Below are 17401 nucleotides of genomic sequence, written 5' to 3' on the forward strand. Positions count from 1 at the left end.
GCCTCAGCCAGCACCCTCTTCAGATTAGCCTTAACGCCGGTAGCCCTGCCCCCTGGTAAACAATGGTATGATCGCTGGATGATACTTTTTAAGTCTAATATAGCGGGTAACGGGTGGAGGAGAGACCTGAGAAGGCTCTGATTTGTTGCTTAGTGGAGAGAACCGGTTGAAAGTTTCTATCGGCTGAATGAGCAACAGCTTTATATAGTTGAGCTGACAGCATGTCTTTCTAGAAGTCATGATAAAACTGTCCGGCTGCAGGGGGATTAACGTCTTGAGGCTATTTTTTATCCACTTCCTGTCTGACTGACGTGCCCAAAGTTTAACTGCCAAAGTGAACTGTCTGTAACTCAGTCCCAGAAGCCAGGATATGCATATAAGTGACACCATTGGATAGAAAATACTTTGAAGCTTGTAGAAATGTTAAAATAATGTATGAGACTATAACACAATTGATATGGTAGGAGAAAATCCAATTAAATTTTCTTTTTTTTGCGAGCCCATGCTCTTCCATTGGAACGAATATCCAATTCCAGCTCCCAGATTGCAATTCCTATGTCTTCCACTAGATGTCACCAGTCTTTGTTCAAGGTTTCAGGCTTGTTGTTTCCCAAACGATGATGAATTTTGAGTTTTGGTAGTGGGAGTCAGAAATCAGTCTGTGCGTGCGCAACGAAGTGTATGCTAATTTTGCTTTTCTATTGAACATACTTTTAGTTTATTTACATTGTAGAGTACCTGAGGATTAAATATAAACATATTTGGACTTGTTTTAACAAAGTTTAGCAGTAGCTTTTTGGATTCGTTTCACTGCATGTTGAACGAGTGGATTACTCAAATTCATGGCGCCAACTAAACAGATTTTTGGGATATAAAGAAGGATTTTATCTGACAAAACAACCATTCATGTTGTAGCTGGGACCCTTTGGATTGCAAATCAGAAGAAGATGTTCAAAAAGTAAGTGAATATTTAATTGCTATTTGTGATTTTATGAAGTCTGTGCTAAATTGGAAAATATTTTGATGTTGGGCACCGTCCTCAAACAATCGCATGGCATACTTTCACTGTAAAGCCTATTGTAAATCAGACGATGCAGTTAGATGAACAAGACTTTGAGCTTTTAACCGAAATAAGACACTTGTATGTACCTAAATGTTTAATATCCATAATTCGTATGATTATTTATTTGAATTGCGCGCCCTCCAATTTCAGGTGTGCCTTTAATGTTACTCCTTACCTTTAGATGGTATAGTCTTAATGTTTAATGTTACTCCTTACCTTTAGATGGTATAGTCTTAATGTTACTCCTTACCTTTAGATGGTATAGTGTTAATGTTACTCCTTACCTTTAGATGGTATAGTCTTAATGTTACTCCTTGCCTTTAGATGGTATAGTCTTAATGTTACTCCTTACCTTTAGATGGTATAGTCTTAATGTTACTCCTTACCTTTAGATTGTATAGTGTTAATGTTTAATGTTACTCCTTACCTTTAGATGGTATAGTCTTAATGTTACTCCTTACCTTTAGATGGTATAGTGTTAATGTTACTCCTTACCTTTAGATGGTATAGTCTTAATGTTACTCCTTGCCTTTAGATGGTATAGTCTTAATGTTACTCCTTACCTTTAGATGGTATAGTCTTAATGTTACTCCTTGCCTTTAGATGGTATAGTCTTAATGTTACTCCTTACCTTTAGATGGTATAGTGTTAATGTTACTCCTTACCTTTAGATGGTATAGTCTTAATGTTACTCCTTACCTTTAGATGGTATAGTCTTAATGTTACTCCTTACCTTTAGATGGTATAGTCTTAATGTTACTCCTGACCTTTAGATGGTATAGTCTTAATGTTACTCCTTGCCTTTAGATGGTATAGTCTTAATGTTACTCCTTACCTTTAGATGGTAGAGTGTTAATGTTACTCCTTACCTTTAGATGGTATACTCTTAATGTTACTCCTTACATTTAGATGGTATAGTGGTAATGTTTGATGTTACTCCTTACCTTTAGATGGTATAGTCTTTATGTTACTCCTTACATTTAGATGGTATAGTGTTAATGTTTAATGTTACTCCTTACCTTTAGATGGTATAGTCTTAATGTTACTCCTTACCTTTAGATGGTATAGTCTTAATGTTACTCCTTACCTTTAGATGGTATACTCTTAATGTTACTCCTGACCTTTAGATGGTATAGTCTTAATGTTACTCCTTGCCTTTAGATGGTATAGTCTTAATGTTTAATGTTACTCCTTACCTTTAGATGGTAGAGTGTGTTCTGAGTGTTAATGTTACTCCTTACCTTTAGATGGTATAGTCTTAATGTTACTCCTTGCCTTTAGATGGTATAGTCTTAATGTTACTCCTTACCTTTAGATGGTATAGTCTTAATGTTACTCCTTACCTTTAGATGGTATAGTCTTAATGTTACTCCTTGCCTTTAGATGGTATAGTCTTAATGTTACTCCTTACCTTTAGATGGTATAGTCTTAATGTTACTCCTTGCCTTTAGATGGTATAGTCTTAATGTTTAATGTTACTCCTTACCTTTAGATGGTAGAGTGTGTTCTGAGTGTTAATGTTACTCCTTACCTTTAGATGGTATAGTCTTAATGTTACTCCTTGCCTTTAGATGGTATAGTCTTAATGTTACTCCTTACCTTTAGATGGTATAGTCTTAATGTTACTCCTTACCTTTAGATGGTATAGTCTTAATGTTAAAAATATTTCAAAACTTGAACAACTTTTGTCTGGACTTTTTGCGCTTCATCCATGTCATTCACTATAACAAAGGTAAAAATCCATTTTAAAGCTTTTTCAATGATGACCCATTGAAGATCAATGTGATGAGGTGAGTAAATCTCTCTGAAATATTTGAGGATTTCACTCTCTAGTAACCTTTGAAACAAAAACACATATCCTTCAGTACAACATAGAAAACATAACTTTAATGTTATTATTTTATAAAAACCTATATTAAATATCAAAAGTAAGGATAATCTTTATAGGTCAAGGTCATTACTTTATAGTGGCCAAGGAACTGCTCTGTTGAATATGTTTATTTATGAAATACGTCCTTCAGTATCACACTTTTGTCCTTCAGCACAACAAAAGTTTCATGTTATACCACAATGTCACCCGTTATGCTGAATGTAGCTTTGTTATCCCATGTTTTCACTAGTTTACAACATTTAATTATGTAATTCATATTTACTTGTTGTATGAATGCTGTATATTATAATTTTTATCTATTTTATGGCATTTTAAGGTATTTCAAGGCTCGTTATCGTTATTCTGATGCCGTTGTCTAATAAGGAGAGGGCTGCACAGCACAGACCAGTCGCCGGCTCAAATTGTAGTATAGTGATTGTTATTAGCATTAGCAATAAAAAAGTAACAAAACATGTTTGAGAGAGAAAGGGGAGAAGGAGTTGATTTAACATTTAAACTTTGATAAATTGTTATAAATTGTTATCATTGTTTAGCCTACTATTAATAGACTACTATTAGCATTGAATGGAAATGCGAATCCTATTCTGTGCCAGTGTCACAACTATTACGTTTTGGTTTTTCAGCGATCAGAATCAAATGTAGATTCAATCAGAGGAGGTGCCGTGAAAAAATCTAACAAATGACGATGACCTTAACTCCAGTATCCACTGAAGGAAACTCTTTTGAGCAGCCCCCCTTGAACAACTTGTTGCTCAACATCCTAGGTGATTTAAATTGTACCTCATGTGAACTATGTACACTATGTTGCATAATAAAACCTATGTTCTTCATGTGTGTGGTGTATGGGTCATGTATCTCTCTCTCTCTCTCTCTCCTATGGAAACAATCTAAGTTCAGCGAGCCTGCACAAAGAGACAAAAACAAATATCAAAGAATGAAGTGAAAGATATTTTAATAAATTTGTGCGGTTTTTTGGCAGGAAGGCAGGAAGTTTTTGTCTAAAACCTTCATATAAAGCATCACATATGTGGTATTCAAAATAAAAATGTCATTTTTTTCTGGGAAATTATATTTCTGCCAGTCTAAGCATGAATATATAACCTTGTGATTATGAAAAATGGGTATTAAATTGTATTTATAAAAAAAACTTTGTTATACTGAAATACATTTTATTAGGGTACATTCATATGAATCACAATAAAAATGATTTATTGGCTTTATTCTTGAATATATCTAATATAAGGGCATAGGTGACACTCCAATGGACATAAAAACGCCTTTTAGGGAATTGTAATTTCTGTTTTATTATTTTGCTACTTTGAAACTGGTCTTTGACCGATTGATCTGTTTATGAGTTTATGGGTCATTCAGAGGTTGTTGTGATTAGTTACTGTGGAAGAGGATTTGGCGTTGTGTTTTTATTTGATGTTTAATCATGTTTTTGTTTGTTTGAGTGTTTTATGTGTTCTGGGTGCCCAAACTCTCTCTGCTGCTCAGTTTCCACCTAATTGTGTGGGCAGTGTTCATATAGCCTGTCTTCTCTTGAGAGCCAGGTCTGCCTACGGCAGCCTTTCTCAATAGCAAGGCTATGCTCACTGAGTCTGTACATAGTCAAAGCTTTCCTTAAGTTTGGGTCAGTCACAGTGGTCACGTATTCTGCCACTGTGTACTCTCTTTTTAGGGCCAAAGAGCATTCTAGTTTGCTCAGTTTTTTGTTAATTCTTAGTTGAAGAGGCAGACCATGAAGGGCAATGGGTTATATAACTCACTCTCTCTCTTCTCTCCCCCTCCATCTCTCTCTCTCTTATGTATCTCTCTTTTAGTTCGCTAGAGCAAAGGTTCTCAGCTTTAGAGGCCAGGCACGTTAAGGAGCTCCAGGATCTTCAGAGGGAGAAACAGCAGTTGCAGGACATGCTGGAGAGACAGAGGCGCCTGGTCACCCAGCTAAATGGAGAGCTGGGGACCTCCACACACAACAGCACAGTACTGCAGAAACAGCAGGCTATACTGACTGACACAGTGCAGCAGCTGCTAGCCATGGTCACCCACTGCAACGGTGAGAAAGATCTACTGTGAATGTGTTTGTTAATTGGAATGAAAGCATTTTTGTTTTGCTTTTCCACTGGTTTTTAGTCCAGGAAAACCAATAGTCATTATCCTGAATGCTATCCCTCTCTACCCAGATATACCCAGTACATAGTCATTATCCTGAATGCTATCCCTCTCTACCCAGATATACCCAGTACATAGTCATTATCCTGAATGCTATCCCTCTCTACCCATATATACCCAGTACATAGTCATTATCCTGAATGCTATCCCCCTCTACCCAGATATACCCAGTACATAGTCATTATCCTGAATGCTATCCCTCTCTACCCAGATATACCCAGTACATAGTCATTATCCTGAATGCTATCCCTCTCTACCCAGATATACCCAGTACATAGTCATTATCCTGAATGCTATCCCTCTCTACCCATATATACCCAGTACATAGTCATTATCCTGAATGCTATCCCTCTCTACCCAGATATACCCAGTACATAGTCATTATCCTGAATGCTATCCCTCTCTACCCAGATATACCCAGTACATAGTCATTATTGTGAATGCTATCCCTCTCTACCCAGATATACCCAGTACATAGTCATTATCCTGAATGCTATCCCTCTCTACCCAGATATACCCAGTACATAGTCATTATCCTGAATGCTATCCCTCTCTACCCAGATATACCCAGTACATAGTCATTATCCTGAATGCTATCCCTCTCTACCCAGATATACCCAGTACATAGTCATTATCCTGAATGCTATCCCTCTCTACCCAGATATACCCAGTACATAGTCATTATCCTGAATGCTATCCCTCTCTACCCAGATATACCCAGTACATAGTCATTATCCTGAATGCTATCCGCCTCTACCCAGATATACCCAGTACATAGTCATTATCCTGAATGCTATCCCTCTCTACCCAGATATACCCAGTACATAGTCATTATCCTGAATGCTATCCCTCTCTACCCAGATATACCCAGTACATAGTCATTATCCTGAATGCTATCCCTCTCTACCCAGATACTGTATACCCAGTACACAGGCATTATCCTGAATGCTATCCCTCTCTACCCAGAGATACCCAGTACATAGGCATGATCCTGAATGCTATCCCTCTCTACCCAGATACTGTATACCCAGTACATAGGCATTATCCTGAATGCTATCCTTCTCTACCCAGATATACCCAGTACATAGGCATTATCCTGAATGCTATCCCTCTCTACCCAGATATACCCACTACACCCAAAGAGGAGCCAGTGATCTACAGAAACTGTGCTGAAATCTTCAGATCTGGGCTCACAGAGAATGGTGTCCACAGCATACGACCCCCTAACTCTACCCGCACAGTTAAGGTAAGGGGTTACGACCCAAAACTCTACCCACACAGTTAAGGTAAGGGGTTACAACCCCCCCAACTCTACCCACACAGTGAAGGTAAGGGGTTACGACCCCCAACTCTACCCACACAGTGAAGGTAAGGGGTTACGACCCCACCAACTCTACCAACACAGTGAAGGTAAGGGGTTACGACCCCCCCCAACTCTACCCAAACAGTTAAGGTAAGGGGTTACGACCCCCCCAACTCTACCCACACAGTTAAGGTAAGGGGTTACGACCCCCCCAACTCTACCAACACAGTGAAGGTAAGTGGTTACGACTCCCCCAACTCTACCAACACAGTGAAGGTAAGTGGTTACGACCCCCCCCAACTCTACCCACACAGTGAAGGTAAGGGGTTACGACCCCCCCCACCTCTACCAACACAGTGAAGGTAAGGGGTTACGACCCCCCCAACTCTACCTAAACAGTTAAGGTAAGGGGTTACGACCCCCCCAACTCTACCCACACGCTGAAGGTAAGGGGTTACGACCCCCCCAACTCTACCAACACAGTGAAGGTAAGTGGTTACGACTCCCCCAACTCTACCAACACAGTGAAGGTAAGGGGTTACGACCCCCCCAACTCTACCCACACACTGAAGGTAAGGGGTTACGACCCCCCCAACTCTACCCACACACTAAAGGTAAGGGGTTACGACCCCCCCAACTCTACCCACACACTGAAGGTAAGGGTTTACGACCCCCCCAATTCTACCCACACAGTGAAGGTAAGGGGTTACGACCCCCCCAACTCTACCCACACAGTGAAGGTAAGGGGTTACGACCCCCAACTCTAACCACACAGTGAAGGTAAGGGGTTACGGCCCCTAACTCTACCCACACAGTGAAGGTAAGGGGTTACGACCCCTAACTCTACCAGCACAATGAAGGTAAGGGGTTATGACCCCTAACTCTACCAACACAATGAAGGTAAGGGGTTACGACCCCTAACTCTACCAACACAATGAAGGTAAGGGGTTACGACCCCTAACTCTACCAACACAGTGAAGGTAAGGGGTTACGACCCCCAACTCTACCCACACAGTGAAGGTAAGGGGTTACGACCCCCCAATTCTACCCACACAGTGAAGGTAAGGGGTTACGACCCCTAACTCTACCAACACAGTGAAGGTAAGAGGTTACGCCCCCTAACTCTACCCACACAGTGAAGGTAAGGGGTTACGACCCCTAACTCTACCCACACAGTGAAGGTAAGGGGTTACGACCCCTAACTCTACCCACACAGTGAAGGTAAGGGGTTACGGCCCCTAACTCTACCCACACAGTGAAGGTAAGGGGTTACGGCCCCTAACTCTACCAACACAATGAAGGTAAGGGGTTACGACCCCTAACTCTACCAACACAGTGAAGGTAAGGGGTTACGACCCCCAACTCTACCCACACAGTGAAGGTAGGGGGTTACGACCCCCCAATTCTACCCACACAGTGAAGGTAAGGGGTTACGACCCCTAACTCTACCCACACAGTGAAGGTAAGAGGTTACGCCCCCTAACTCTACCCACACAGTGAAGGTAAGGGGTTACGACCCCTAACTCTACCCACACAGTGAAGGTAAGGGGTTACGACCCCTAACTCTACCCACACAGTGAAGGTAAGGGGTTACGACCCCTAACTCTACCCACACAGTGAAGGTAAGGGGTTACGACCCCTAATTCTACCAACACAGTGAAGGTAAGGGGTTACGACCCCCCTAACTCTACCCACACAGTGAAGGTAAGGGGTTACGACCCCTAATTCTACCCACACAGTGATGGTAAGGGGTTACGACCCCTAACTCTACCCACACAGTGAAGGTAAGGGGTTACGACCCCCAACTCTACCAACACAATGAAGGTAAGGGGTTACGACCCCTAACTCTACACACACAGTGAAGGTAAGGGGTTACGACCCCTAACTCTACCCACACAGTGAAGGTAAGGGGTTACGACCCCCAACTCTACCCACACAGTGAAGGTAAGGGGTTACGACCCCCCCAACTCTACCCACACAGTGAAGGTAAGGGTTACGACCCCTAATTCTACCAACACAGTGAAGGTAAGGGGTTACGACCCCCCTAACTCTACCCACACAGTGAAGGTAAGGGGTTACGACCCCTAATTCTACCCACACAGTGAAGGTAAGGGGTTACGACCCCCCCAACTCTACCCACACAGTGAAGGTAAGGGTTACGACCCCCAACTCTACCCACACAGTGAAGGTATGGGGTTACGACCCCCCCAACTCTACCCACACAGTGAAGGTAAGGGGTTACGACCCCCAACTCTACCAACACAATGAAGGTAAGGGGTTACGACCCCTAACTCTACCCACACAGTGAAGGTAAGGGGTTACGACCCCCTAACTCTACCCACACAGTGAAGGTAAGGGGTTACGACCCCTAACTCTACCCACACAGTGAAGGTAAGGGGTTACGACCCCCAACTCTACCCACACAGTGAAGGTAAGGGGTTACGACCCCCAACTCTACCAACACAATGAAGGTAAGGGGTTACGACCCCTAACTCTACACACACAGTGAAGGTAAGGGGTTACGACCCCTAACTCTACCCACACAGTGAAGGTAAGGGGTTACGACCCCCAACTCTACCCACACAGTGAAGGTAAGGGGTTACGACCCCCCCAACTCTACCCACACAGTGAAGGTAAGGGTTACGACCCCCAACTCTACCCACACAGTGAAGGTATGGGGTTACGACCCCCCCAACTCTACCCACACAGTGAAGGTAAGGGGTTACGACCCCCAACTCTACCAACACAATGAAGGTAAGGGGTTACGACCCCTAACTCTACCCACACAGTGAAGGTAAGGGGTTACGACCCCCTAACTCTACCCACACAGTGAAGGTAAGGGGTTACGACCCCTAACTCTACCCACACAGTGAAGGTAAGGGGTTACGACCCCTAACTCGACCCACACAGTGAAGGTAAGGGGTTACGACCCCCTAACTCTACCAACACAGTGAAGGTAAGGGGTTACGACCCCTAACTCTACCCACACAGTGAAGGTAATGGGTTACGACCCCCAACTCTACCCACACAGTGAAGGTAAGGGGTTACATTGAATTACCTTATGCAGTGGTTCCGCTTTCATGTGCAATAATTGACTTTTCTTCGTATCAAATCCCATTGTATTGGTCACATATTGTGCATCTGTGATCATGGGTGAAATCCTCAAGTGTATAAAACATCCTCTCACACCCTGTGAATAAAATATATATTTTTTATGAAATTGTATTGTTTTTGAAAATGCCACATTAAGGCCTGGAAGGACAGAGGGTTTTAATGTAATACATTAGAGAGGGGGAGAATGGCCAAGTGGAAATGTCTGAGAACGCTATAACAAACAAGAGGCCCGGTCCAGCCACTCTCTGCTCTCACAGTCTGAAGACAAGACACATCACTGGCACAGATTTAGAGAGGCCTGGACCTCTGTTGAGAAAAAATACTGATGAGAGAAAATACTGTTGAAATTGGTGTTTTGTTATTCATAGCTTTTTCACAAACTCTCTCTCTCTCTCTCTTGCTCTCTCTCTCGCTCTCTCTCTCGCTCTGTACTGACCAGGGACCATAGGGTACAGGGTACTATTTGGAAAACAACAGACTCCAGCTGCGTTACCCCGGTGCTTTCAATCTGTCTGCCATCCAACCATTTAGCTTCATGGCAAACACACACACACACACACACACACACACACACTCTACATCTAGCCCCATGCTAGGCAGCAAGCCGAGTGGCTGCTGCAGTAAACTGGAGCAGGTTTCAATTGACCTGTTTTTAATGTAGAGTGTGTTTAAATGTGTGTGTTTGTGTGTAACGACTGACTCATGAAAACAAACCCCACTGTGACAAAGTGATATTTAGAGCGTGTGTTTTTCTGGTGTTTCTCGTTTCAGTAAAGCACAAACGTGCAAATGGCATGGACGTTTGGCAAACAAGTTTTAATCATGAGTGCTTTCTAAAAAGCCTCTCATAAACTTGGCCAGGGTATAATAAACGCCTTGACACATGTTGACGCTGCCATGGTTACCAGCTATATTGGTTATTTTGGACCATACCTTGTTCAACAGATATCATCGTTGGTTTGAACCTGCTTTAGGGGAAATACACACAGTATATTATTCTTTTTTTTTGTTGTGAATTTTACCCCTTTTTCTCCCCAATTTCGTGGTATCCAATTGTTGTAGTAGCTACTATCTTGTCTCATCGCTACAACTCCCATACGGGCTCGGGAGAGACGAAGGTTGAAAGTCATGCGTCCTGACATACACAACCCAACAAAGCCGCACTGCTTCTTAACACAGCGCACATCCAACCCGGAAGCCAGCCGCACCAATGCGCCGGAGGAAACGCTGTGCACCTGGCCACCTTGGTTAGCGCCCAGCCCGCCACAGGAGTCGCTGGTGCGCGATGAGACAAGGACACCCCTACCGACCAAGCCCTCCCTAACCCGGGCGACGCTAGGCCAATTGTGCGTCGCCCCACGGACCTCCCGGTCGCGGCCGGTTACGACAGAGCCTGGGCGCGAACCCAGGGACTCTGATGGCACAGCTGGCGCTGCAGTACAGCGCCCTTAACCACTGCGCCACCCTTCAGAACTGACATTCTAACACACTTATAAAGTTAGAATATAAAATATGATATTTGATAAGGATGCTGATGTAATTTGCTTCCTGCAACACTAACTCAAAAAAGTTCTGGGACACTGTGAAGTCCATGGAGAATAAGAACACCTCCTCCCAGCTGCCCACTGCACTGAAGATAGGAAACACTGTCACCACTGATAAATCCACCATAATTGAGAATTTCAATAAGCATTTTTCTACGGCTGGCCATGCTTTCCACCTGGCTACTCCTACCCCGGTCAACAGCACTGCACCCCTCACAGCAACTCGCCCAAGCCTTCCCCATTTCTCCTTCTCCCAAATCCGTTCAGCTGATGTTCTGAAAGAGCTGCAAAATCTGGACCCCTACAAATCAGCCGGGCTAGACAATCTGGACCCTTTCTTTCTAAAATTATCTCCCGAAATTGTTGCCACCCCTATTACTAGCCTGTTCAACCTCTCTTTCGTGTCGTCTAAGATTCCCAAAGATTGGAAAGCTGCTGCGGTCATCCCCCTCTTCAAAGGGGGAGACACCCTGGACCCAAACTGCTACAGACCTATATCTATCCTACCATGCCTTTCTAAGGTCTTCGAAAGCCAAGTCAACAAACAGATTACTGACCATTTCGAATCTCGCCATACCTTCTCTGCTATGCAATCTGGTTTCAGAGCTGGTCATGGGTGCACCTCAGCCACGCTCAAGGTCCTAAACGATATCTTAACCGCCATCGATAAGAAACATTACTGTGCAGCCGTATTCATTGATCTGGCCAAGGCTTTCGACTCTGTCAATCACCACATCCTCATCGGCAGACTCACAGTGCAATCCGTTTTGTCACCAAAGCCCCATATACTACCCACCATTGCGACCTGTACGCTCTCGTTGGCTGGCCCTCGCTTCATACTCGTCGCCAAACCCACTGGCTCCATGTCATCTACAAGACCCTGCTAGGTAAAGTCCCCCCTTATCTCAGCTCGCTGGTCACCATAGCATCTCCCACCTGTAGCACACGCTCCAGCAGGTCACCCCCAAAACCAATTATTTCTTTGGCCGCCTCTCCTTCCAGTTCTCTGCTGCCAATGACTGGAACGAACTACAAAAATCTCTGAAACTGGAAACACTTATCTCCCTCACTAGCTTTAAGCACCAACTGTCAGAACAGCTCACAGATTACTGCACCTGTACATAGCCCACCTATAATTTAGCCCAAACAACTACCTCTTTCCCTACTGTATTTTATTTATTTATTTATTTTGCTCCTTTGCACCCCATTATTTTTATTTCTACTTTGCACATTCTTCCATTGCAAATCTACCATTCCAGTGTTTTACTTGCTATATTGTATTTACTTTGCCACCATGGCCTTTTTTTGCCTTTACCTCCCTTCTCACCTCATTTGCTCACATCATATATAGATTTGTTTATACTGTATTATTGACTGCATGTTTGTTTTACTCCATGTGTAACTCTGTGTCATTGTATCTGTCGAACTGCTTTGCTTTATCTTGGCCAGGTCGCAATTGTAAATGAGAACTTGTTCTCAACTTGCCTACCTGGTTAAATAAAGGTGAAATAAAAATAAATAAATAAATGTAATCCTGTAAAATTATATTTATTTCTATGATTTATTACGTTTAATTAAATTGACTTTTCTTTTCTTTGAGGAAAAAAAAACACAAACCCCCCAAAAATTCAACATCAATTGCATATGCTAACCAGCATAAAATCATTGTGAAAAGGTTATTTATTTGAAATGTGATGAGCTCGAGGCTGTATTATAACACAATATATATGGCCCTGAATGTCTCTGCCACTATGGAATATCCAGAACAGAACTGTTCAGCACAATCCAATGCCCTCTTTAGGGAATTGGATTTCTTCCCCCACCAAAAAAATCTATTTAAAAACTCTATTTTAAAAATCTATTTAAAAACCCTATTTTAAAAATATATTTCAGGTCCCATGGTCTGAATCCAGAATATTGCTTAAAAGGACCACAGTCTTGGCTGAATATCGTACAATTCGTCCAAAAATGACACGCTATCCCCTTAAGTAGTGAAATAGTGTACTTCTGTTGAACAGGGCCGATAGGGCTCATTAAAAGTAATGCACTGTATAGTGTAGAAGGTGCATTGGGGACTAAGCCCTGGTCGTGACAGATAATAGCCATAGTATTTTCTTATTTTCCTTTTCCAAGTTTTCGTAAAAGACTCCGACCTATTTGACCATGAGGAATGGAGTCCTCCTCTGGGAAAGAACTGGAAACACTAAGCAACATGTCTCATAGAGAGAACATACATGTAAAGGGAAGATATTCACCTCTGCCACAGGTGGTGTGGATATCTCCACTGTAGGGGTCTGGGATTTAGGTGGAATGTTGTTTTGTATCCTAGCAACCCAAATATACAGAAAGTTGTTGCTGTGGTCATTTGAGATAAGTTGGGTGCTGGACTTCAGAGATGTAGATGTGAAATTACCTTGATGTTACCGTGATGTTACTGTGATGTTACTGTGATGTTACAGTGATGTTAAAATGATGTTACTGTGATGTTACTGTGATGTTACTGTGTTACAGTGATGTTCCCGTGATGTTACTGTGATGTTACTGTGATGTTACTGTGTTACTGTGATGTTACTGTGATGTTACTGTGTTACTGTGTTACCGTGATGTTACTGTGTTACTGTGATGTTACTGTGTTACCGTGATGTTATTGTGATGTTACTGTGATGTTACTGTGTTACTGTGATGTTACCGTGATGTTACCGTGATGTTACTGTGTTACCGTGATATTACTGTGTTACTGTGCTGTTACTGTGATGTTACTGTGTTACTGTGATGTTCCCGTTATGTTACTGTGTTACTGTGATGTTACCGTGATGTTACTGTGTTACTGTGATGTTACTGTGATATTACTGTGTTACTGTGATGTTACTGTGATGTTACTGTGTTACTGTGATGTTACCGTGATGTTACTGTGATGTTACTGTGTTACCGTGATGTTACTGTGTTACCGTGATGTTACTGTGATGTTACTGTGTTACCGTGATGTTACTGTGTTACCGTGATGTTACCGTGATGTTACCGTGATGTTACTGTGATGTTACTGTGTTACCGTGATGTTACTGTGATGTTACCGTGATGTTACTGTGATGTTACCGTGATGTTACTGTGTTACCGTGATGTTACTGTGTTACCGTGATGTTACCGTGATGTTACTGTGATGTTACTGTGTTACCGTGATGTTACTGTGTTACCGTGATGTGACCGTGATGTTACTGTGATGTTACCGTGATGTTACTGTGTTACTGTGTTACTGTGATGTTACCGTGATGTTACTGTGTTACTGTGATGTTACCGTGATGTTACTGTGATGTTACTGTGTTACCGTGATGTTACTGTGTTACCGTGATGTTACTGTGATGTTACTGTGTTACCGTGATGTTACTGTGTTACCGTGATGTTAACGTGATGTTACTGTGTTACTGTGATGTTACTGTGTTACCGTGATGTTACTGTGATGTTACCGTGATGTTACTGTGTTAGTGTTACTGTGATGTTCCCGTGATGTTACTGTGTTACTGTGATGTTACCGTGATGTTACTGTGATGTTACTGTGTTACCGTGATGTTACTGTGTTACCGTGATGTTACCGTGATGTTACTGTGATGTTACCGTGATGTTACTGTGTTAGTGTTACTGTGATGTTCCCGTGATGTTACTGTGTTACAGTGATGTTCTCGTGATGTTACTGTGATGTTACTGTGATGTTACTGTGTTACTGTGATGTTACTGTGATGTTACTGTGTTACTGTGATGTTCCCGTGATGTTACTGTATTACTGTGATGTTCCCGTGATGTTACTGTGTTATTGTGATGTTCCTGTGATGTTACTGTGTTACTGTGATGTTCCCGTGATGTTACTGTGTTACTGTGATGTTCCCGTGATGTTACTGTGTTACTGTAATGTTACCGTGATGTTACTGTGTTATTGTGATGTTACTGTGATGTTACTGTGTTACCGTGATGTTACTGTGATGTTACCGTGATGTTACTGTGATGTTACCGTGATGTTACTGTGTTACCGTGATGTTACTGTGTTACTGTGATGTTACCGTGATGTTACTGTGATGTTACTGTGTTACCGTGATGTTACTGTGTTACCGTGATGTTACCGTGATGTTACTGTGATGTTACCGTGATGTTACTGTGTTACTGTGTTACTGTGATGTTACCGTGATGTTACTGTGTTACTGTGATGTTACCGTGATGTTACTGTGTTACTGTGATGTTACTGTGATGTTACTGTGTTACCGTGATGTTACTGTAATGTTACCGTGATGTTACTGTGTTACCGTGATGTTACTGTGTTACCGTGATGTTACTGTGTTACCGTGATGTTAATGTGTTACTGTGATGTTACTGTGTTACTGTGATGTTACCGTGCTGTTACCGTGATGTTAATGTGTTACTGTGATGTTACTGTGTTACTGTGATGTTACCGTGCTGTTACCGTGATGTTAATATGTTACCTAGTCCTGGTCAACAGTAGTACCCTATGGGTCCTGGTCAACAGTAGTACCCTATGGGTCCTGGTCAACAGTAGTACCCTATTGGTCCTGGTCAACAGTAGTACCATATGGGTCCTGGTCAACAGTGGTACCCTATGGTTCCTGGTCAACAGTAGTACCCTATGGGCCCTGGTCAACAGTGGTACCCTACAACGAGTTTGGAGGGTACTATGGTGTTAAATGCTTTTGACTGTAACGTTAACCCTGTACTGATTATTGAAACATCATTCTGTCTTTCATACTGGAACCCCTACATATGCACTCTTACCCTCAAATACATACACCCATTCTCTCTCTCTCTCTCTCACTCACTCACTCACTCACTCACTCACTCACTCACTCACTCACTCACTCACTCACTCACTCACTCACACACACACACACACACACACACACACACACACACACACACACACACACACACACACACACACACACACACACACACACACACACACACACACACACACACACATGTCCTGTTAGGGTCTATAAATATTTCACAATATAATGTCAGTTGTTTTTGTTTTCTATTTCCCATCATATCTCAAATAGTAATTTGTTTTTTTTTTATTCTAGGAGTTCCCATGCCAATCATTCCCATGCCCATCCTTCCCATGCCCATCATTCCCATCCCCATCATTCCCATGCCCATCATTCCCATGCCCATCCTTCCCATGCCATCATTCCCATGCCCATCATTCCCATGCCCATCATTCCCATCCCCATCATTCCCATTCCCATCCTTCCCATGCCCATCATTCCCATGCCCATCATTCCCATTCCCATCATTCCCATGTCATCATTCCCATCCCCATCCTTCCCATGCCCATGATTCCCATGCCCATCATTCCCATCCCCATCATTCCAATGCCCATCATTCCCATCCCCATCATTCCCATGCCCATCATTCCCTTCCCCATCATTCCCATGCCCATCATTCCCATGCCCATCATTCCCATGCCAATCATTTCCATGCCCATCATTCCCATGCCCATCCTTCCCATGCCCATCATTCCCATGCCCATCATTCCCATGCCCATCATTCCCATGCCCATCCTTCCCATGCTCATCCTTCCCATGCCCATCATTCCCATGCCCATCATTCCCATCCCCATCATTCCCATCCCCATCATTCCCATGCCCATCATTCCCATCCCCATCATTCCCATGCCCATCATTCCCATGCCCATCATTCCCATGCCCATCATTCCCATGCCCATCATTCCCATGCCCATCATTCCCATGCCCATCATTCCCATCCCCATCATTCCCATCCCCATCATTCCCATGCCCATCATTCCCATCCCCATCATTCCCATGCCCATCATTCCCATGCCCATCATTCCCATGCCCATCATTCCCATGCCCATCCTTCCCATGCCCATCCTTCCCATGCCCATCATTCCCATGCCCATCATTCCCATGCCCATCCTTCCCATGCCCATCCTTCCCATGCCCATCCTTCCCATGCCCATCCTTCCCATGCCCATCATTCCCATGCCACAGATGACATTGATATGTTCTAAGTGCTTGTTCGTGGTGGCAGAGGTTAAATCCAGTTTCTAGTCATTTGTTTAAATGCTGTCGTTTTTAAATTTAATCCCAGAATAAAAAAAACTGTTATTGGGATTACCATCTTAATTCATTAACTATTGTATTGCTGTTCTTTTACATACAACAGACACTCATATAGATGTCATGGGCCCTGTTCAGCTGTTCTGTAATCAGAAGTAGGTTTACCTCTACAGGTGTTCTGTAAACAGAAGTGGGTTTACCTCTACAGGTGTTATGTAACCAGAAGTGGGT

General features: G+C 42.9%; 1 protein-coding gene across 1 annotated transcript in view; it reads left to right on the forward strand.

The window, feature by feature from the left end:
* The window catches only part of LOC139372803 (angiopoietin-2-like), an 84510-nt gene that overhangs the window by 27192 nt on the left and 39917 nt on the right, over nucleotides 1-17401 (forward strand). The window contains exons 4-5 of the mRNA XM_071112608.1: nucleotides 4778-5010; nucleotides 6248-6372. Coding sequence (XP_070968709.1) covers nucleotides 4778-5010; nucleotides 6248-6372 — 358 coding nt within the window. The remainder of the gene's footprint in view (nucleotides 1-4777; nucleotides 5011-6247; nucleotides 6373-17401) is intronic.

This window comes from Oncorhynchus clarkii, chromosome 18 (genome assembly GCF_045791955.1).
Source record: "Oncorhynchus clarkii lewisi isolate Uvic-CL-2024 chromosome 18, UVic_Ocla_1.0, whole genome shotgun sequence".
NCBI classification, from domain to species: domain Eukaryota; kingdom Metazoa; phylum Chordata; class Actinopteri; order Salmoniformes; family Salmonidae; genus Oncorhynchus; species Oncorhynchus clarkii.